Raw genomic sequence first — 22,856 nt, forward strand, 5'->3', positions numbered from 1 at the left:
ACAACATGAATCCTCACAAAAAAAAATAAAACTAAAAAAACTAAATACATTTTATTGTGTCATATTTTTTAGCTTCTATAATTTATGTATAATTGTTGTATCTACAATCCTAATTTATAGTGGAGTATGATTTAGATGGAGAACAGTATATGTTACATATTATTTGAGAGAAAGAATGAGATTATAAAGAGATTTTTCAAATAGGCTTAATTATTAATACCTTTAATAGTAATTTTAAATAGGGATGAAATGTAAATTAATAATGAAACTGTATAGAGTACATTGTTGGCAGTACAACTAGAAATTTTGATAGTTAAATTAGCTAGCTATATAGATCACCTGATTTGCTCACTCAATAATAAAATCATGTGTCATTCCTTTCTTATTTTTTTTGTTGTAAATTTTGATGGTAATATAACAAAACCAATAAATCGTAAACCATCTTGTTTACTGCTTTTGATAATTAAATCATTGATTCTTGCCTTTACAAATGGAGCCATCTAAATTAATTATAATGGAAATATATTGCAAAAATAAAAAATATAATGGAAATGTATAAAAGAAAATATTTCAACCCAACTCCTAGAAGCTTATGGTCAAGTTTTTGGTTTTTTTTTTTTTTTTTTTCCCTTATTGGTAAAGAGCTCATGGTTAAGTCGATAAGACATAAGAAAATATTTTGATAATACTCCAGAATATTGTAGTTTCCACTTGCAAAAAATAGATAAAGTCCACATGATATGAGGACTAAAACTTAATAAATATGGTCTAGGTTTTTCAATCCCACAGTGTCATGCCAAAATGAATGTTCACCTACCAGAACAATTTAGCTTTCACTAAGCTGTGACTCTTCCTTCTTTATTAATTTATTTTTTTCCTTTCTTGTTGGGAAAAAATTATATGCATTAACTATATAATGACAAATGTAAGACTCTTTGGTCCATTCATAAAACAATAAAAATAAGCACCGCTATTAGAGTTGTTCCGTGGGGATATATTGGACATTTTCACTGCTTATAAATAGGTGTCAAGAACTTATAGTAACACGTACTAATAGTCATATATATATGTAAGTTCTTGGGCAATTTGGACCGTTTATACTGCTCGATTGGCCGCTATTTACATATATGAACAAACAAGGGAGAAACATTCCATGGATTATATGAAATGCGGCTCCAACCAGCATAAAATATCTGACATTACTCAATAAAAATTGAACTATTGTATATATATAATGGTGATCAGATGAGATATCCTTAACTTTTTAACATGAGGATATGTGATTTTAATTATTTAGAGTCATTGAATTGCAAATATTTGATGTAACAAGTTTGAGACACATCATCTAAAGGTTCTAGATCATCAATTAACTTATCTTCAACTCAATAACTTAATGATATCTTATATGAGTCAGATTATAATATTATTTTACTGTAGTATTAAACTTGGACTTTTGATTACATGTTGTTCGATATAATATATGATATGAATTGCACATAATTAGGTTATTGTCCATTATAATGTGAGTGTGTAAGTGGAACACTCTATATTAAAATGTACCGAAATTTGTAACATTTTGATCAAATTTAACTAGAGTTGATCTGCATTGATTGGGCAAATCTCACTGTTGACTTTTTTATACAGATAGAATTTTTTTTTTATCAAGGTACCATTGCAAAATATGCATCATCACGTGTTCGTGGACTAATACTATGCTAAAATTGAAGTTGAGATCAGAAAGTTAAATCAGATCAAGGTGAAGTTTGGATTGATCGAACGAAACCGAGGTTGACTTTTTATTTATATAAGTTATGACTTTGACCTATGTACTGTTGTATAGAACTCATCAATACGAGTCTATAAACTAAAACCACGTTTGATTTGGATCTACAATTGAAAAATTATGGATCTATAAAGTTGCAATTATTTTTTTAGAATTGACTTTATCGAGTATTTTGGAAAATACATGTAAAATGTGGGATTAAAGACACCAGCTAAAACGTGCCACATGTTAGCATGGTAATCATTCTTGTGGGTGCACAATGGCACCATGGGGAGCCTTTATTAGGCCACTTGGACCCATGAGACAGGAAAGTGAGCAACACGCCTTCTTTTGGTCAAACCACCCACCTTCAGCCACCTCACTACCTCACATGCCACCCCACTAGAAAGCCCACTTGACAATGCACTAGCTTGCAAAATTTCAAGTGAGCATGCTAGTGACAAGAGGGATCGGAGCTATTTCTCCAGGCTCAGTAGAAGCACCTTTTCCAATAAAATCGACCTATTTCCGACTACCATTCTCATTGACCTTACCATCGTCTTATCTATTCAAAAACTAATCAGCCCCTAAATTTTCACGATCAATGGACCACCAACATGCTGGAATAGGAGATTTTTTCTACTCAATTCGATGAGATCCGAGAGCATATAGTGATCGAGTCTTTCCAATGAGATTTTGGCCATCACGGCCCAATCTTTGACAGGTAAGATCAAATTCGTGATCGTATTTTAAGCTTCATTTTGGTATATATGTTGCTAATTTTAGTTGAGATTTGTCTTTAAACTTTGGGTAAATTATGTCTAAAATACCTAATAAAAATAATATTTTAATGTGTGTTGTATTTTCTGTTGATACTTTAGGCAACCTTGTGAATTGGCAAATGAATCCCATGGAGGATTTGGACTTATTTTTTTATGTAAGTGATATATTCTAAAATTTGTTTTTGGTTTTAATTCTATAAACTATAAATGCCGTATGAATTTTTTTATTTAGATAAAAAAGGAAAGAGTTATTTATATGTATTTTACAATTGTATGTATAGGTTTTTGTAAAATTGTTGGTTGAAAATTATAAAAATGGAATTTTTTTTTTTTGAATATTTTTGCTTTGTAAAATTGATATTTTATGAATATGCTTTAATAAATTAAATGGTTTATATAGGTTAGATTTATTATGATATCCTAGTAAAATTTGTAAAAATGAAATTTAGTAAATTCGTATATCAGTATTGTTTTTAGACACACCATACAGTACTAGTGTTTTGTACTATCATTATTATCGATTAGCATGCAAGTATTATTTAGTCATCCTATGGGAGCTAAGTGAGAGAAGGTCGGCGGGTATTTGCACTATGAGCATTAGTCGCTTTCTCTATAGGATAACAAATTGTTAGCATAAGCACTTTGGGACTTCAAGGTATCCGATTGTAGGTATCTCTTCTCATATCTTTTTGCCAGAGGGTATTTGGGATGCCAAATGCTACTTGTCATTGTTCAGTATAATGTGTGGTGCTTCAAGTACACACCTGATATATACTTTAAAATATGTTCACTATGCTTATTTAATTTATGGTTTTAAATTATTTAATTAATCATGTATTAATTTATTTAATTATTTTAAATATAATATTTACTATATTATGTTACTTTCATCTTAATTTTACTTATTTATTTTAAAAGAATATTTTTGGGATGTTTATTTAAATAATATTTTGTTTCATTTTTATTTATTTTATTTTCCACAATAATATTTGAATATTTGAGGATACAAAATCATGGATTTTTTGAAAAACGATTTTTAAATAGGGGAACTTTTCAAATTGAATGAATTAGTAAGGAATTAAAGAAAAAATAATTCTTCTAAACATTTATTTTAAATTCTTAAATTTTCCCTTTTCATTATTGTTAGCATTAATAGTCTTGCTATTATTAAATCTTTTAATATTTATCAAATAATTAGTTATTATTTGCATATTAGTATTATATTTATTATTAATATTATTGTTAATACTAGATGAGTAGTACTCACTTGAATGATTAGTATCTCAATAAATTTTTTTTTTTTAACCTATTCTTTAGGTCCAAGTAGTTAGCGGATCGATCTCCAGGTTACACACCATTCCAACTGCATCCTTCTATTGATGTATTCAAGTAGAGACTCTTCTTTCCATCTCTTTGTATTATTATTGTTGTTGTTGTAATTTCTCTTGTTTCTGTAATAATTATGTTTCTTTGTGTAAAACTACTTTGGTTTATTAGTTGGTTATTTTTTTCCTTGTGTTCTTTTATTTTTGGAGTGCTGCAATCTTGTTAAAATTTTGTAGTAAAAGGGAAGGAATAATCTGGTTGCATGTTTTGGAGTGCATTTTCTATACAAAAAATTTTTGCAAAAAATCTAATCCTAGAGGAGATGCTGCTGGATTTTTTATAAAATTTCTGGTTAGGTTTTTCCTAGTTAGGGTTAGCCTAGAATTCCAATAGGGAATTATGAAGGTCTTGACAATTTTAGTATTAGAGCTTTAGTTTCTTGTATCCCTAGGGGACTGTAAATTGTTTTACATCCCATCTTTCAATTGTTCCTTTTATCAAACATTGTTGAAAATTTCTTTTCTAAATTTCTATTTTGCTCTTTTAGAATTTACTGCAATGCCCGAGTGAAGCAGATGTGATACTCGAGAGGACTCGGCTAAGAGTTCTAGAAGTGGGTCAATCTTTAAAAATTTGTTGCGCAATTGACTCAGGCATTGGGTAATACTAATGCTACAGGGCACACAGTGGATCAAGTAAGGCACTTGGAGTGTGTTTTCTATGTTTAAGAATTTTGGGACAAGTCAAATCTTACGAAGATGCTGCTAGATTTTCTACAGAATTTTCGATAGAATTTTCCTTAATCAGGATTAACTTAGGGTTTCTATAAAGAATCCTAAGAGGAGTCTAACAAAAAGACTACTATAACAGAACTATATATATATATATATATATATAATTTTGATATGTTAGGAATATAGTTCCACCTACTTATGCGAACTGCTAAGATTGTAACTTGTGATTACTATACATATACAACAATTCTTTTATCTAAATATTTTTATCTAGGATTATCCAGAACAACGTCACACCAGTCCCAATGTGATATTGTCTTGGTCAATCCTGATTAAAAAATTTCTTTATAATTAGGGGAAAAAACAAAAAAAAAAAAAAAAAAAAAAAGGGAGTGAATTCAATATCTAAAAACGTTTTTAATCTACAGCATTAATGTTGTTGACGAAAAGAATGATAAAATAACAAAAGTAGTTGAGGGCAATAGAGAGCTCGTTTCTTTTGCCTGAATACATAAACCAAGTTTGTCAAAGTCCATACGTCAGCTTTTTCTTCACATCAATTTCTGTACTTTACCCATTTTTGCCTTCCATTCTTGCTTCTTCTCTCTCTGTTTCTTTCTCGATATATATATATATATATAGAGAGAGAGAGAGAGAGAGGAAAATCACGATGAACTTGGAAGGCATGGAGTGGAGATCTGAAACCCAAATTTGTAATGATCATGATGAGCTCGGAAGGCATGAAGGAAAAGAAGAAGAAGAAGCATCTAAACATTCAAATGTCATGAAAACATTAAGCGGCTCTGGAAAGGAGGAACTCAAGAAAATTCGTCTAATGAGAGAGATAGTTGAAACGCAAGATCCCTCCTCCAAGGTACGTGCTATACACATTCTTCCTCATCGTCCAGTTTATGCTAGGCGTCTGATACGAGATTAAATTTAATTCATGAGATATATGTAGTTGGGCATTAAATGTTGCGGAAAGACACTCAATGGATAAAATTTATTCACCCTTTTTTTTTTTTTTTCTACTTTCATTTCTTTGCTGGTGCAAAAATTTTGAGATGGAATCTTTTTATTTCTTCTTTTTTTTTTTCTTTTTTTTTTTTCTAAGAGATATCCATTCTTACGTTTATATACTTTACTTTTTGGTTGAAACTGACTAAGAACTCTTCTTGTTCAGTACCCTCCTTTTTTATCTTCATGAAGAACATTAGTTTGCTTCAATTTTCGTTTTTCCTTAGGAAATTACCTATTTTTAAACAGATTTGCTGCAAATTACTTTCAGTTTAATTTGTATAAAATTTGTTTGTTCATATTAGCTTATAATGTGTGACTATGTGAAAATATTAAAAATATGAGATTAATTAATGATTATAAAATATATATATATAAATAGGTTCTTTGTTTTAGTGAACTAAAAAACTATATATTTTATGATTTTGAAATAAAATTTATTGAGAAAAATATTATTTTTTAAAATAAAAAAACAGCTTTTTCAATGGCAAAACAAGGACTAAGATATGGTAGCTATAGAATTCTTCATTAACGATTAATTACTTACAATGAAGAAGCAGAATTTTAGGCAGCAGGTGCTTATCCTTAATCAAAATACTATTGACAAAACATATAGTGAATTTGTTTCTCGATCGTTGGTATATTTAATATCCAAAATAATTTCATTTATAATCTACAGAAATATTCAATATCGAAATTTAATTTAGTAAAATTCGAACTATCATATATATATATATATATATTCGGTATATAATTAATTATAATCTACAGAAATTTAAAACAACCATTTAAAGTACACATATTATTCTCTAATTACAAAACAAAGATATATATAATATTACAAGGTCCTAAGTTCTTGCATGACAAAGGAACAAATCAACTTTAATTCGTATTTATTTGCTCAACTACCAACTGCCTACTTTTTTTTTCTTTTTTTTTTCTTTTTTTTGGATGAATAACTCAACTACCAGGTAGTTGATATGAAAACTATCTTGTTTTACATTTCAAACACTCGACACGTAACGATTTTCATTTTGGAATACTAGTTGTACCTTCTTTATTGAACTTTTACACCCTTTTTTTTTTTTTTTTTTTTTTTTTTTTTGGTTTGTTTTTAATGGCAATAGAGTTTTATCCTCTTATGAAATGTGATTATGCAAGTGCTTAATGCATTCTCACTTTCAACCAAAATCTATTAATGAATTAGACGTAATGTATATATCAATTAAGTTTATCTGCGCTATAGTTATTTACACTGTACATTATCGAAAATAAAAAAAAGAATTTATATATTTAAAAATAGAGTTAACTATATTTGGGCCCTCTATTTGCTCCCACTTTCAACTAAGTGCTTTAAAATTTCAATTGAGTGCCTTCATTTTTATTTAGCTTTAAATTTAAGCCTCTATTTTCATTTTTTAATTGAGATCCTTAATTTCAGTTTTATTTCAATTTGGATATCACATATATATTAAACAGACATTGCATATTTTACCTTTATTTATTTATTTTCTTTAGTTTTAAGTATTTTAAGTTGTTAATAATATTTTTGGATTTACAACAAGATATTTATTTGATTAAAAATTTTAATTAAATTTTAATCAATATTGAAAGAAGAATTTAAATTAAAAAAATTAAGAAAGGAGTCTAAATTGAAACCAAAATGAAAATAGAAACACTCAATCGAAAATTTTGAAATTTGAGGCACGTAATTGAAATTAAAGCAAACTAAAGAACCTAAAAAAGTATATTTAACTATTAAAAATATATATCTTTTTGTGTTTATATAAAATCCCTTGATACTATACTATGTCAAATTTATTCAAATGCACCATAAAATTCCATTAAATATATATATATATATACATAGTTGTATTCTATTATCAAAACATCCTGATAAAATTTTTATACAAAAAACATATCCAATTAAGGATATGCAATTGTTTCAAAATATACATATATTTTCAATTGGATATATTTATATTCAGACGAAATTTCATTAGGATGTCGTAATAACAAAATTGTTATATACCTATTATACTATGTCACGTGAGTTCAATGTATCCTGAAATTCAAAGTTCTAAATATATTTTATATTGTGTATAAAACATCATATAATAGTTTACTTAAATCACAAAGCCTTTTATACAAGTTACCTGATTTGTGTATATGGAGAAATAAACAGTAAAAGACACAAGAAAAAACAACCTCTACATCAGCTCGCGTTCTCATAAATAGGTTTTTCTCTTTGAAACTTCAAGAACCAATTAACTTATCAGGATATTTATGAAACCGCTAATAATGATTAGATTAGAAAAGCCCATAATTGATGTTCGATCTACTTCCTTAACGACACCAGCTGATTTTCAAATAAGAAAGTTACATGATCGAGATTCCCATCATAGTAAAGAAAATTTTTCACTTGCACACAGCAGCACACCGTTTTTCTTTTTTCTTTTTTACTTTTTTTTTTTTTTCTTTTGTACTTTAACTAATATTGCTTATGGAAATGTGAAGTTTTTTCTTGTTTTAAAACTGATCTCTAAAAACTCATACATGTCTTTTGGTCATTGTTTTTAAACTGTATTCAGAAATAAATTAAGAAAAAAGAAAACAAAGTTTCGATAATTAACAAAACTAAAATATGTTTTCAGCTGTTTATATCTCTTATGAAAAGCTAGCCCTTTTTGCTGGTTTTTTTTTTTTTTTTTTTTTTTTTTTTTTTTTTTTTGGGGAGAACATATGTAAGAGAAATTACCTCTAAAAACAACATAGGTTGTTGCTTACATTGTAGGAAGTGGACGACCTGACGATAAGAAGATTTCTACGTGCTCGAGAGTTAGATATTGGAAAAGGTTCGGCATTATTCCTCAAGTACTTAAAATGGAGAAGAACATTTGTACCAAATGGTTCAATTTCTACAATGGAAGTGCCAAATGAAATTGCTCAGAACAAGATGTTTCATCAAGGATTAGACAAGAAAGGACGTCCTATAATGGTTGTCTTTGGTGCTAGGCATTTTCAAAATAAACTTGGTGGCCTTGAGGAATTCAAGCGTATGTAATTTCCTACATTTATCTATTCTTTGCAAAGTCTTTGAATTAATTCAATCTAATTAGATGTTTTTTTCTAATTTAATGAACTCTTATTAATAAGACTAAAGCTCTCTTTCATTTTTTTATTTTTTATTATTATTATTTTTTTTTTGGTAAGGTTATGTGGTCTTTGGTCTTGACAAACTATGTTCAAGGTACGCAATTAATTACACTTTCTTGAATTTAATCCAACTGTTACTTATTCTTAATATACTGTTTCTTTATCGATCATATGTTTGGTGTAAATGTTCACTTTGCACTAATATATTTTGAATTTACATATATTTATATATATATATATATATATACACATGCAATTTTGATACGTTGGAAACCTCATGATGTGCATGTTAAATATTGTTACTAGTCCAACTATTTCATATTATTACATGCTAGAAATATAAAATGACATATATGTTATAACCTAATCAAGGTAAGGTGTTAATTCATATATATTAGGATCGCAGTAGGACAAGAGAAATTTGTTGCGATTGGAGATCTCCAAGGTTGGGGATATGCAAACAGTGATATCCGTGGATACCTTGCAGCTCTCTCCATTTTGCAGGTTTAAATATTCTGTTATTTTTGTGTACAATATTAATATCAATTTTCTATACTAAATTATTAATCGTCCATTTAGATTAATTTTGGTCCATATATACTATTTCCGAATGGTTAATTATATTAATTGATTGATTGATTGAATGATTGATCGCAGGACTATTATCCAGAAAGACTTGGAAAGTTGTTCCTTGTTCATGTTCCTTACATATTCATGGCAGCATGGAAGATCATTTACCCTTTTATCGATAACAAAACTAAGAAGAAGGTAAAACAAATAAATATATTAGTTTATGCAGAGCATTTTTGTTCTTACATATGTAAAATATTACCAATTAAAAGTTCATTAGATTTAATTATCTGATATTATTAAGTATATTGTATATGTTTTGTTTTATTGCAGATAGTATTTGTGGAGAACAAAAATATAAAATCAACTCTACTTGAAGATATAGATGAGAGCCAACTCCCACAGATATATGGAGGTCGATTGCCATTGGTTCCTATCCATGAATGTTAAATCATCAATTTTCCATTCTAATGAAAAGATAAGTCCTATACATATATATAACCTTAATTTCTTGACAATTTTTTTTTTTTTTTTTTTTTTGGGGTTGGAATTATGGATCAAACATTTAAATCTATGGATGATGCATGGTTAGGAAAAACTTTTATTTTCCCTTTAAAGTTTCTATCTTAATTTGTTTCAATGTAATCGATACTATATATATATATATATATATGTTTTTGGTAATGATATAATCGATTCTGTACATTTCTTAATCCGAATTCTTTTTATCTACTAAATTAAATTAATTTCAATAATTCATTTTTTAACACATTTCTCAAAAAATCATAATCCAGCCATTTGAATGTATGAAAAAGGACAATAAAACCCAAATGATCTTGTCAAATGAACATAATAATCATTCTACAAATTCAGACACTATTATAAAATTATTATAAATATATACAAAGACATTATAATCTTTTACTTTCTGATGAATTGACTGTAAAGTAATCATTTTATTGGTCAATGACTTCTAAAGTGCTTAGTGCCAACAACATCCCAGTGAAAATTGGAATGCCTATTTTAATTTTTTTTTTTTTTTCCAGAGAATATATAATATTTTTAGGATACCGCGATTCGTATCGACATAATAATTGATAATTGGAAGATTTCATTTAAAATTATTTTAACTTTTATTTGTTAAGATATATTTATCCACTATTGGATTTCCCTCGAAAGGAAAATACAATGTAAATAATTCATGCTCTCAATTAATTTACTAAAACGAGAAGATAACATAAGGAAAAATAGCTTCAAAACTATTAAAAACATACCATCTTGATTTTCTTGAGATGGAATTACCAAATATTCTGATTCAGATACAAAATAAAGCTTGTAAACAGGGAACTAAACTGTGTTTACAAATTACAAACGAGCTCTACAAAAACTATATAGTCAAAAGCAATAAACTGTGTCGATACTGAGCTCCATTTTCAAAATGAAAAAACCTGTGTACAAAAACCATCTCCAAAATGCCCAACAAAATCTACAAAATCAAGAATTTAAGGAAATCAGTTTCACCTGATTGTCCAACCGCTAGTGATCAATCATTCAAAGTCATTGTCATCGGAATGCACAAGCAGAGGACTCAACGGCGAATCATCTCCATCGGAGGTTACCTGTGCTTTCCTGCCCCTTCTGGTCTTCACTCCAACACCTCCTTGACCACCACCAGTGGCTTTCTTCATGCGTTTTGCAGCAGGAGCTGCCTTCTTATTGGCCCCTCGAGTAGATTCAGGAGGAACTGCGCTAACTTCAGAATCTGCATTCGAACCATCACTATTCTTCCCCACAGTTTTCATTCCATCCCCTCCATTCTCTACAGGGCAATCACCAGCATCAACTTTCTTCCGTTTGTTAGTCTTCATAGGCTTGGATTTGGTTTCAGGAATCTTCACGACATCATCAATGCCTGTCTCTTTAGACATTTCTTCAGTAGTTTCATTGCTCTTTGAAATATCAATACTTTCCTCATCTTTAATCTCTTCTTCAAGATCATCATTGTCGTCTTCTTCATCCTCTTCTTGACTTGACTCTTTTGATAGATCCTCATTCCCTTCAGAAGCCTTCTCTTCATCGGCCTTCTCTTCAGCAGCCTTACTTTTCAGTGACTCAATCACATCCGTCAACTCCCGATTAACCTGCCAGACTCAATGCCACAAGCAAAAATACGATATATTACCATACAAAGACTAATGCAAAACTAATAAAATATTCATTCAAAAAAATAACAAGAGCAATAGTAAAGAGAACAAATTACATTTAAATGTAACACCTATATTCCAAGCAATATTATGCCACCCAAAAAAAAAAAAAAAAAAAAACAGAAACAATGTTCTTGCACCAAACCAACATTTGACAAACCTGAGGATTATGAAGAAAATCAGAGATGTCAGTTGGACAAGAAGGACAGTTCATCACAATTTTTTGTGACCGAAGAGCACGTCCACCTCTGCTTCTTTCTCTCACAAAACTTTTCCCAGCAAATGCTCCTTCTAAACACAACTTACAGAAGTTATGAGCACAAGGTGTTGTTACAGGGAGATTCATCACCTCACGGCAGATTAGGCAACTGAATTCTACATGTGGAAACATACCATGAGAATGTAAATATACCATAATATAGGATAATGTGCTAATTATCTATTAACCCATCTGTACAAATAAGCATGTTAAATTATTTATCACTCAAGTCTTTAACAACTCTAACATCCATTAAAAACAATTAAACTCCCATTTTCCTTTTCGTGTAGATTTGATCATCATTACCAATCTTTTTACCAGATCTTTTATAACTTTAACTTTATATTAATGTAACCAGGCAAATCTAAGTGAGTAAGCAGAATCAACAAACAGATGTATGAGTAGAAATTAAAGTGCAATAAATTATGCAAACAAAACAGACCTTTTAAGAGCCTCTCTCTCACACTCATATTTTGAGCTTTTCTTGCTGCCTTCCTTGAATTCTTTTGACTTGCATCATCCATTCGTGCAACTGATTTCTTGCTGGGGGGTGGAGGTTTTTTCCACTTCCAACAACCATCTTCTTCCTGGGGGAGAAAAAAAAAAAAAAAAAACACATTTCTAGTTTATTAATACACCAAAGACAATGCCAGATCTCAGGTCCCATAGTTTAATATTCACCTTGCAAGTGCACATTATCAAGAACTTCAAAACATTGTTACAGATTTGTTTTAACAGTTTTACTCTTAATTATTGATAACATATTTTGTAGGCAAGTTAAATCTTGAGCTGACCAAAGACAACAAACAAAGAACATACGCTACTAACGAGGAACATTAAAATTATGGGTAAATCACTCACATCAAAGTCCCAAGATGGGACTTCTTTTCTCTCTGATAGATCGGTTGCCTTCTTCAGCTCTGGAATAGCAGGTAAAGGTCTAGGCCGATCCCCATGTTCATCACTGTAGATCAAATTGGTAAAATTTTGTTGGGAGTTATGAAGAGAAGCAAATTGGACAGCTTTTACTTAAACAAACCTTGTCCATGGAGCAGGTTCATTGTCACATCTAACAAAAAGATATCGGCAAACCCTGAAACCCTATTTCAGTAAAACACTGTCAATATACATGTTCACCAGAAACACAAATAAAATTGGCACTTCCGACTGATGAGACAGCAATAGCAGAAAAACTTACTTGTACTCCAACCTTCCTCCAACATTTTTCAATTCTATAAACTCCATCATACCGAAGTCCTTTCTCAGGAGCATATGAAGAGCGTTTCTCTTTATGCGACCTGTTTATCAAAATAAAAAGGGCATGCTTAATAACAAAATAAATAAGGTTAAACTTTTATAACATAAACAAAGCCCATATTGAGATTGTTTAAAATCTCTCAACTGTGTCTCAAAAAAAAAAAAAAAAAAAAAAAAAAAAAAAAAAAAAAAAACATTGGGGTAACTAAGTAACCATAAAAAAGAATCAACAGATCAAAATATTATAAATTGTATTAACCCTCAGCCAAAACTGATAAAAAATTAACAGAAAACAAATCTTAAAACTATGAATACTATCAACAAGAGAGAATTTGACAACAAAAGTTACCTTACTACTCGCACAGGATAGCCTTTCATGCAACTAACTAGCAGAGATCTGTTATAACTCTCAAACTTCTGGTCAAATGACTGATCCTTGTTAGTCCGCTTATTTCCACTGAGATCTCTACCACCACTGCCATCCACATTCACATAAATGAGCCAACAACACAGTGACAATAGAAACAGAACCAACTAAACCATCACATAAGATAAATAATTCATTAAACTGAAGGTGCTTGATAAAATGAAAAATGATAAAGATGTGAGGATGAAAGTAAAACACCTACAGAAGTTTCAAAATAGGTATACAAACCTAAGAGGATAAATGACATTCACAAACTACCCAAGTACAATACTCAAACTATTATCATCCGGTGCAAACAAATTGCGATAAGCAGAGTTACAAAGGGAACCTCAAAACAATTAGACCTGAGGGTAGAAGAACTGGAACAGATAGCAATTAGTCACATCACAATATAGTTTTCCACCTCAGTTCCAGAATCCAGAACTTCAACTAATCTTAGATCAGCTAAAGCCTAACAGGCAGTAATGGTCAACGAAATTCATATTTACAAAATGAAATATTATGTCTCAGCTTTGAAAGTAAATAAATAATGTTAATAGTCATGGCCACAGATTAGAGGTCATAGATTCGGCAACAAACCTTCCTGTGTATAAGAACCACTCTCCATGATCTTCATCATCTATGTATCCTCCTGAAAGGGTAACTGACTGTGCACCATGTTTGGACTGTCCTGCAATACCAGAAACATGTGGAAGGTGCACACCCCACTGCCGACATTCTAGCCTATCCTCCCAGCATTCACCAACCAGCACACCTTGATTTCTTATAGGATCATTTGCTGCTGGAATTGGTCCAAAATGATCAGGTGGGGTGGTGACAAAAATCTTCCCACTTGCAGCGTTAGCCTTTCCACTCTTTTGTGCCCTCTCCGTAGTAAAGGCTTTGTCGGGCCTATTTTCGTTGTGCACAAAATGGTAAACCTTCACAGGCCCTTCAGTAATATTTAACTTTGACATCTTTGCCATACGGATGGCAACTACAAGTGCAGAGTTGATGCGGGGCTGACTCGCCATTTTGGGAGGAATGTTACTGCGACATTTGACACAAGTACGCTTCCCTTGCTTAATCCATCTTTCGAAACATTTTAGGCAGAAATTGTGGCCACAAGGAGTCTGTAGAACGGCAAAAGAAGTAACGAAATAAACAAAACAGGAAAAAACCATCGTACTGTGATTTTAGTAAAAGAGGACAAAAACGTTGAACAAAATTGCAAATTGCAAATTGGAAATCATTTAGCATTAAACATCAATGCGTACATACGTTAAAATTTATCATAATTATTTGAAAAACACATTAAACCATAAACTTTGTGATAATGCCATTAGACCATAAACTGAAAAGGAAACTAGAGGCAAAATAATCGAACTGTATACGTCAATAAAAAAACCACCCCCGAAAAAAATTATTCATAATAGGCGTGAACGGAGGATTTCACACTGCGACTACACTTTCCACTCGGTCGCAAGCAAAAACAAACCCATAAACAAAAAAAAAAAAAAACTTCTTCAAGAAACCGAATGTAGGAGGAATCTAACGCAAGAAAAGGGCATTTCGAAGAGAATTTATAGAAAAAATCAAAATCAGATTTGAAACCCAAAAAAAGGAGATTAAATGTATTCAAAAATCCGTAATCAGCGAAGAAAACCACATGACCTTTCTGAACAACGAAGCCATAAACAAATCAGATAATTCAAAGACAAATATAAAAAATAAAAAAATAAAAAAACAAAAAAGAGAAGGGAACAAGACCATAACATTACCAAGAAACGAAAGGAAAACGAAAAGCCACAAAGCGAAAAACACGAACCGTGACAGGTCTTTCAGGTAGCTGCAGACAGAAGGAGCAATTGAAGCTATCACCAAGCACATCCAAAACATCCGTCCCCTTCGAATCCGCTTCTTTCTTCTTCTTCTCCTCCTCCTCCGACTTAGCCTTCCCGCTCAAGAGCTCCTGCCTCTTCCGCGCCTTTTCCAGCTCAGTCAGCGTTCCATCGGACTCAATCGCCCGAATCGCCGCCACCAGCGCATGGGAGACAACGGCGCCGGCGGATTTCACCGGAAGGTCGTCGTCGCCGGCGAGGGATGAACAGTCGGGGCACTCCCATTCCAGATTCGACAATGAGGTTTCCAGCGGGGAAGAAAGGCAGGTCGTGTGCCACGGAGTGTCACAGGTCTTGCACATGAGCGTCTCCTCCACCGGTGGCTTCGTCTTGCAGAGCATGCAGACTCCATCTCCGTCACAGGGAAGCTGGCTAACGTACGCCATTGGCCTTGTTTTTTGTGTGATCGCACACGATTGGAGAATAACAGAGAACGAAGAGAGAGAAAGAGAGAAAGAGAGAGAGAGAGTGAGTGAGAGACGCTCTGAAAGGGGGCGTTTTATAGGGGGAGAGAGGACACAGCGACGGCGGGCATTTGAAAAGCTTTTGGCGTTTGGTTTTTGAATTTCAGAAATTATCCAGTGGATTCGTGTCTACATGAGAACGGTTTAAGTGGGGGAATGTATTGGTGTACGAGAATAAAAGTCAATTAATTGACTGCTTGTTGACTGAACTCGAAATTTCATCGTATTGCGCTAAGAGTGCGCTCGCGGTTTGTCTGTAAAATTTTCCATTTTGGAAAATGCCTCTCCGGAAGAGAAAGAGAAAATCCACTGAAATGACGAAATTACCCTCCAACTTCCTTCTGTTGCATTTTTGTCATTATGTTTCTTTTCCTTTTGCAATAACTGGCTGATAGTGCCAGGATTTAGTGGGTTGGATTTTGTCTTTATGTCATTACCAAATACATGTAAGCCAACTCTACTCTTTAATTGGGTAACCGTCATTGACTGTAGTTGAACTTATCTAGTGCTTTTTTTTTTCTTTTTTTTTTGTTCTTTTTTTTTAATTTAAGAGAGTTGTTAGATTACTTAAAAAAAAAAAAAGAGTTCTTAGATTCTTTGTTTAAGAGAAATTGAGGTAATAAATCAAAGATGATTAAAGTTTAAAGATAATGAAAGTAAGTTATCAATGGTTGATAATCCCGAATATTTATGATATTTTTATTCTTGATTAATAATATGAGAATTTTCCGACTAATATCGTTAGTTATAAGTTCATTTTATAGATTGCTGTTTAATGTTCATTATTAAAGGTTGATCGCTAATAATCATTTTAAAAGTTGACAATTAATGTTTGTCATAGAAGTTTTACGTGTTAATGCCCGATTTTTAAGTGCAATGTATCAAAATTTGAAACTTAATCTTTATTATATGTTGAGTGTTAAGCTCATCATATAAGATTGGAAAGCTTATTTTATAAGATTAGAAGTTAATGTTCGTTATAAGAAGTTGACCATTATTGTTAATTTTAAGTTTATTTTATAAGATTGACCGTTCGTTACAATAGGTTGATCTTTAATGTTCGATTGATAATGTTAGTTGTTAATGTTTATTATAAGACAACTATTAATCTCATTTCATAAGATTGGAAGTTAATCATTAATGCTAGTTTTAAGTTGGTTTTGTAAGATTTGATAGTTAACATTCATTATGATAGGTTAAATAAGGTTAGTCGTTAATGTTCGTTATAACAAGTTTGACCGTTAATGTTAGTTTTACTTTTAAGTTAATGTTATAAAATTGAAACTTAATATCTTTTTTTATAGGGCTCAATTTTTTTTTTTTTAATAGGGTTTTTGGCCAACAATAACCCATTTAATTTTTATTTTTGCAACTTGACATTTGTAGTATTGAATTAACCCCTTAAATTTTGTAAATGGTACAACATCAATCCAAAAAATAAAAAAAATACATGTATAATGTGCATAAAAATATTCTTTTTTCCTGAACAGGGTAATAATTGGAACGAAAATTTTATTCTTGTTAATATAATATAGCAATTAAATGGTCACCATATAAAGATTTTAGATTGACACTCACTTTTACAAACTTCAAAAAATGTTAATGTTAATGTGAAAATATATTTGGTAAAGTGTAAAACGGATGGAACTACATGGGGCATTAGTACCAAAAACCATTTGTATTGGAAGTTGATCATTGTTATTGTTTCATTTTGTAAGGTTAACAATTAATGTTTATCATAAGAGGTTGATAGTAAATGTTCGTTTTATAAAGTTGACAATTAATTTCCTTGGAAGGGGTTTTAAGCTTGATTTGTAAGGTAAAATGTTCATTATAAGAAGTTGACCATTAATGTTCATTTTATAATGATAGTAGATAAATGTTTATTATAAGAGGTTGACTGACAAGTTCCGTCCCAAGAAACCCTCCCAAAATTCCCATATGGTCCTGTCTAAAGAAGTTCCATTGGATAATCATAGTAAAAACCCAATAAAACCTCACTTAAATTGCGGACAATCATTGCATGCACTATGAAATAATATATCGATATATAAAAATAGAGCCATAACAGCATACAAGTCCATAACTACAACCAACATCTATAGCCTATCACTCTACAACTCATTACTACACATATATTCTATTGTTACTAGCATGTCCATTATTTAGTTTAGAGTTTTCTAAGAGTATTTGAAAAATTAAGTAACACAAATGATGCAAATAAATCCAGAAAAATAAAAACAAACAGGGAAAAATATATAAATATTGTTGCAACTATGGGGAAATATGAAACGGCAAGTAATGTGCAATATACATTGTTTGCTAACTATCTGGATTTAGGGGAACAAACTTATAAACAAATAAAATGTGAAATAAAGATATCTCAATAAGTTTTATGGTACAATAGAAAAATAATATTTTATTTATGTAAATATTTCTCTCGAGACCTCTTGTTCCACTCTTTTAAAAGTTTTTTTTTTTAAATCATTTCACAAAATATAACTTGTACCCCAAATCAAATTATAAAATCGATATTTAAATAGTGTAAATTAATTACTATTAAATTATTATAAATTAGATTAATCGCGATTTAAATATTAAGTATAAAATAATATAAATTTAATTTTATAAAATAATTATGAAAAGTGCAATAAAACTATAGATATTAGAAAATCGACAATGTACTCATAAACATAAACAATGTACCATATGATATATCCAGCGGTAACAAATAATGCATGGTGTTCTGGAACACTACTGAATAGTAAAAAAAAAGAAATCTGTGGGATGAACCTAGGGATGTCAATTTGCCCCGCCCATCCCCGAAACCGCGGTGCACCGCCCCTAACGGGGCGGTTTTTCCCCGCAAAAACGGGGTGACGGGGCGGGCTTGGGCTTACTCTCTTAGACCCGAAGCGGGGATGGGCCGGGGCCGGGTATTAAAGACCCCAGCCCGTATATATTATCTTTTTTTTTTTAATATTTTGAAAATTAAAATTAAACTTATTCGATTATTCCTTCCTTTCTCCTAGCCCGAGCCGACCCTAAACACAACTTCTTCTACTATGAGTGACATAGAAATTGATGAGGAGGTAAATTGAATTTATTTATTACAAAAAATGTTTATATTAAATTGTTTAAAATTTTTTGATATTATTTAATATTTTTGTCTATTTTTGTAGCAATCAACTCTTACGGAACATTCTTTCATGGAGACTTAAGGAAATGAGAAGTAAAACTTTATTATGTGTGCATGTGTATTTTTATAAATTTTATGTTTATGTATTTGGATTATATTATATTGTATTTTTTGAGAATGTATGTTATTAAAATTATAAATTTGAACTTTGATATCTTTTATTGTATTTTTATTATATTTTTTTGTCATTTTATTTATATTTTGCTTATAGAAGAAATTTTTTTAATATAAATTTATCAAAAGAAATTATATCAATTATATGAAAAAAAACAAATAGGGAAACCGTCCCCGCACCGCCACCGATTGGGGAATCCCCGTCCCCGCCCCGCTTCTAAAAAAATGGGGAAAATTGCGGGGATGGGATGAAAAATCCTATACGGGGATGGGGACGGGATTTTAAAAACCGGCCCCGCCCCGCCCCGTTGACATCCCTAGATGAACCCACCTCACAACCTTAGGAATGTCAATGGGGTAGGACGAGATCAGTTTTTAAAATCCCATCCCTATTCCGGCGAGGAATTTTCCATCTCATCCCCACGGTGTTTTACGTTTCTTTAGGAACGGGGTGGGGATGAAGATTTTCCAATCAAGGACAGGGCGGGGCGATTTTCTCTTTTTTTTTTTAATTGGTATAATTTTTTTTGAAAAATTTATATAAAAAATTTTTATTAATAAAATATACATAAAGTGACTAAAATTCAATAAAAATACAATAAAATACATCAAGGTGATATCGGCGGTCAATATCAATACTAAAAATATGTTTAAAAGTGACTAAATATTTATTATAAAGTATTTATAATTTCATTGAATATAAATATTTTTATAATTTCATTGAATATTTTTATCGGCGGCCATGAAATTATTTAGTCACAACTAGAAAAAGAATAATAAATATTTTTATTTATATACAAAGAATAATATAATGAAATTATATAAAATAATAAATAAATAAATAAATATCCTGGACCGAGTTCGGGCCAGGGTTTTTATTCCTCGTCCCCGGCCCATCCCTGATTCGATTTTTAAACCTTTGCCTCGAACTTGCCCTGCAATCTTGATTTTTTAGGGCAAAATCGCCCTGTTAGAAGCGGTGCACCGTGGGGATTGGGTTGGTCGATGCAACTTGCTATTCCTACACAACCCTTAGTATACGAAAGATATCATAACGATAATGAATCTATGGGATAAACCTACTTCAAGGCCTTTAACATACGATAGTCATCGTGGTAACTTATACACTATAATATAATACTGAATAGAGATACTAGTACTATATAGTACACCAATTAAAAAAATAATACAATATTCTTAAAACAATCTTTTCAAAATCATGTTTTTTTTCCACTTTTTCAAACAATATTGTACTATAAAGCATAACTTAATATTCAAATCCATCTATTTATTTAAATATTTTAAAAATTCCAAATCACAATTTCATGCCAAAACATAAATATCAAAAATGAAATATATATCATCATAAACCATTTTTAAGCACTTTAAAATATAAAATACTTAAACATGCTTAAAATATATTTATATATATATACATAATTTTCAATCTACTTTCTCAAATTCAATTATTTTCTAAAATGATTGAAACATCACTTCAAATACCAAGACATTTAAATGTTAAAATTTACCAGGTCATTATATATTCATAAGTATTTGAAACCATTTAAAATTTCATCAAAATCCACATAAAATGATAATACATATATATAAAAACAAATATTCACATTTGCATAAAAGAACAATTTAGATCAAATCATGTATATATCATATTGAAACTATATACATACATACATATATATATATATATATATTGTGCATACTAGTATGCCCAAATTCATTCAAAAATATAATCACTCACAAAAATCACTGACACTCATTTCTACTCCTCCAAAAGTTGCTTCCAAGTGCCTAAAATATAATAAAATATTCCTCAAACTCCAATAAATCAAAACTAAGCTTTATACAACTATAAAATTACATACTAATATCTTAAAATAATTTGAACAACTATAAAATTACATAAATTGGACGCTTAGTGGTTTAATTATACTGTGAGCCCTAAGGATTTAATATCCAAAATTAAAATTTTTCACCCAAAGGTTAATTTTATAAAATTGAACATTCCAGTGGTTCCCATTAATATCTTATTACACTAGTCCAATTTCAATTTTATCCAATTTATCCAAACACAGTTTAGTTTTATTCAATATTTAACTAATTGAGCCAAAAAGGAAAAGTTATCAAACGATGTCCAAAATTCACAAACTTTATATCAATAAAAAGCTCAACAAATGACCAATATATAGGTATCTCATCTCGATCCAAAAGTGTCACCAGCAGCTGCAAAACTCGCTAAAAGTTTATCTAAACTTCTCATTGATGGATCTCTCAAACAATGAGGAATCATGGTAAATTGGTAGTCAGATATAGATTTAGGGATTCAAATTGGAAGAAGGGGGGGGGGGGGGGGGGGGGTGATGTGGGCCCGTCTAAAATGTCCTAAAATACGATCAACTTATTGGAAATGGATCAACGCTACTGTCACCTTTGAACGACCGATCCCGACACTTTCAACGGCAAATCACTATGAAAATTTATCATCGAGATCACCTAGAAGTGGATAACATGCGTGGCTAATGCATATAGCTTGCTAGTGCCAGAAATTAAGAAAACAACAGTGACCTTGTTGGTGTGTAAACAAGTTTAAGTTGACTCGGTTTGGATCTATAGGTCTGGGGAAAGCTTTATTGGTTTTTGGATACATAATGAAAATTTAAGATTTATTCATTGTTGGCCACACTTTCCAACACTTATATAGGTCATGTGTCACTAGCAAACAAAAATCCGGAACTGATTTGGACACTGATATAATATTAATGTTTAAAACTTTCCAGAGCTATAACTTATTATTCATAACTCAGAATTTAAAGTGCTGCCAGTCCATGAACTCATATCCACAAGCGCTACACAATGGAATATCAATCAAGCCAAAACCTTGATCATAGAAAAAGCCAATTTAAGAGCCATATATAGTCCACTTGGTCAAAGCCAGTCAAACTTGTAAAATAAAGGTATTTTGGTACGCGTTGTTACAACCTATCCCCTTAAATAAATTTCATCCACAAAATTCATACCTTAGTTTTGGAAGAGGTAAGGTTACTGACTCCACATTTGGTCCTCTCACTCACAAATTGTCCCTCGACTAGGTGATTCAACCAAAGAACCTTCATTAAGGAAATAGTTTTATTGTGACGCTCTTTCTCTTCCCTATCTAGAATCTATATTGGCTCCTTCTCATAGGACAAGTAGTCACTTAACTCAATATCAAGTGCCTTCAACATATGTAGTGGGTCTGAAATATACTTACGAAGCATAGAGATATGGAATATATCATGGACTAAAGAAAGCTCTTCTTGCAAGTCTAGCTTGTAAGCCACTAGACTTATTCTCTCGACTATCTCATATGGTTCAATGTAGTGAGGACTCCACTTTCCTTGCTTTTCAAAGTGTACCATGGCCTTCCAAGGAGAGAGCTTTAGGAATACCGAATCACCGACCTCAAATTCAAGATCCTTTCTATGCACATCCGTGTAGCTTTTCTACATGTCCTGTGCTGCTTTCGACTTGGCCTATATGACATTGACCTTGTCCACAATTCCTTGTATGATTTCAGGACCTAGAAGTTTCCTTTCATCTGTCTTGTTTCAATTTAATGGAGTTCAACATTATTTCTCATACATTGTTCCATAAGATGATATCTTAATACTCGAGTGATAACTGTTGTTGTAGGTAAATGCTATCGAA

At 31.1% G+C, this 22,856-nt stretch overlaps 2 protein-coding genes across 3 annotated transcripts; one reads left to right on the forward strand and one right to left on the reverse strand.

Moving 5' to 3' along the window:
* Positions 1-5,113: 5,113 nt before the first annotated feature.
* LOC107405355 (sec14 cytosolic factor) lies at positions 5,114-9,987 on the forward strand. 2 transcript variants are annotated; one of them, XM_016012393.4, is made up of 6 exons: positions 5,114-5,478; positions 8,416-8,677; positions 8,835-8,871; positions 9,176-9,281; positions 9,435-9,545; positions 9,681-9,987. In XM_016012393.4, exons 1-6 carry the CDS (start codon positions 5,275-5,277, stop codon positions 9,795-9,797), a joined length of 837 nt encoding a protein of 278 aa, XP_015867879.2. In that variant the 5' UTR covers positions 5,114-5,274; the 3' UTR covers positions 9,798-9,987. The 2 variants fall into 2 exon arrangements, with proteins under 2 accessions (XP_015867879.2, XP_015867880.2); XM_016012394.4 differs by lacking the exon at positions 8,835-8,871 and having other exon boundaries at positions 5,115-5,478; positions 9,184-9,281.
* A 593-nt stretch (positions 9,988-10,580) lies between these two features.
* On the reverse strand, positions 10,581-16,036 carry LOC107405354 (E3 ubiquitin-protein ligase ORTHRUS 2). The gene is made up of 9 exons (XM_016012392.4): positions 15,302-16,036; positions 14,074-14,606; positions 13,417-13,542; positions 13,009-13,108; positions 12,850-12,911; positions 12,672-12,774; positions 12,253-12,397; positions 11,712-11,926; positions 10,581-11,488 (listed from the first exon to the last, which is right to left on the reverse strand). Exons 1-9 carry the CDS (start codon positions 15,758-15,760, stop codon positions 10,895-10,897), a joined length of 2,337 nt encoding a protein of 778 aa, XP_015867878.3. The 5' UTR covers positions 15,761-16,036; the 3' UTR covers positions 10,581-10,894.
* Positions 16,037-22,856: the final 6,820 nt, after the last annotated feature.

The sequence above is a fragment of the Ziziphus jujuba genome, chromosome 3, assembly GCF_031755915.1.
Source record: "Ziziphus jujuba cultivar Dongzao chromosome 3, ASM3175591v1".
Classification (NCBI taxonomy): Eukaryota; Viridiplantae; Streptophyta; class Magnoliopsida; order Rosales; family Rhamnaceae; genus Ziziphus; species Ziziphus jujuba.

Bases quoted from the DNA above. Each gene is read 5' to 3' on its own strand.
- LOC107405355 (XM_016012393.4), top strand. From the start codon at position 5,275: ATGAACTTGGAAGGCATGGAGTGGAGATCTGAAACCCAAATTTGTAAT. The intron at 8,678-8,834 runs GTATGTAATTTC...TTTTTTGGTAAG, and splicing joins TGGCCTTGAGGAATTCAAGC to GTTATGTGGTCTTTGGTCTT. The intron at 9,546-9,680 runs GTAAAACAAATA...GTTTTATTGCAG, and splicing joins ATAACAAAACTAAGAAGAAG to ATAGTATTTGTGGAGAACAA.
- LOC107405354 (XM_016012392.4), bottom strand. From the start codon at position 15,760: ATGGCGTACGTTAGCCAGCTTCCCTGTGACGGAGATGGAGTCTGCATG. The intron at 14,607-15,301 runs GTTCGTGTTTTT...GCCGTTCTACAG, and splicing joins TACCTGAAAGACCTGTCACG to ACTCCTTGTGGCCACAATTT. The intron at 12,398-12,671 runs GTGAGTGATTTA...TTTCTCCCCCAG, and splicing joins TCCCATCTTGGGACTTTGAT to GAAGAAGATGGTTGTTGGAA.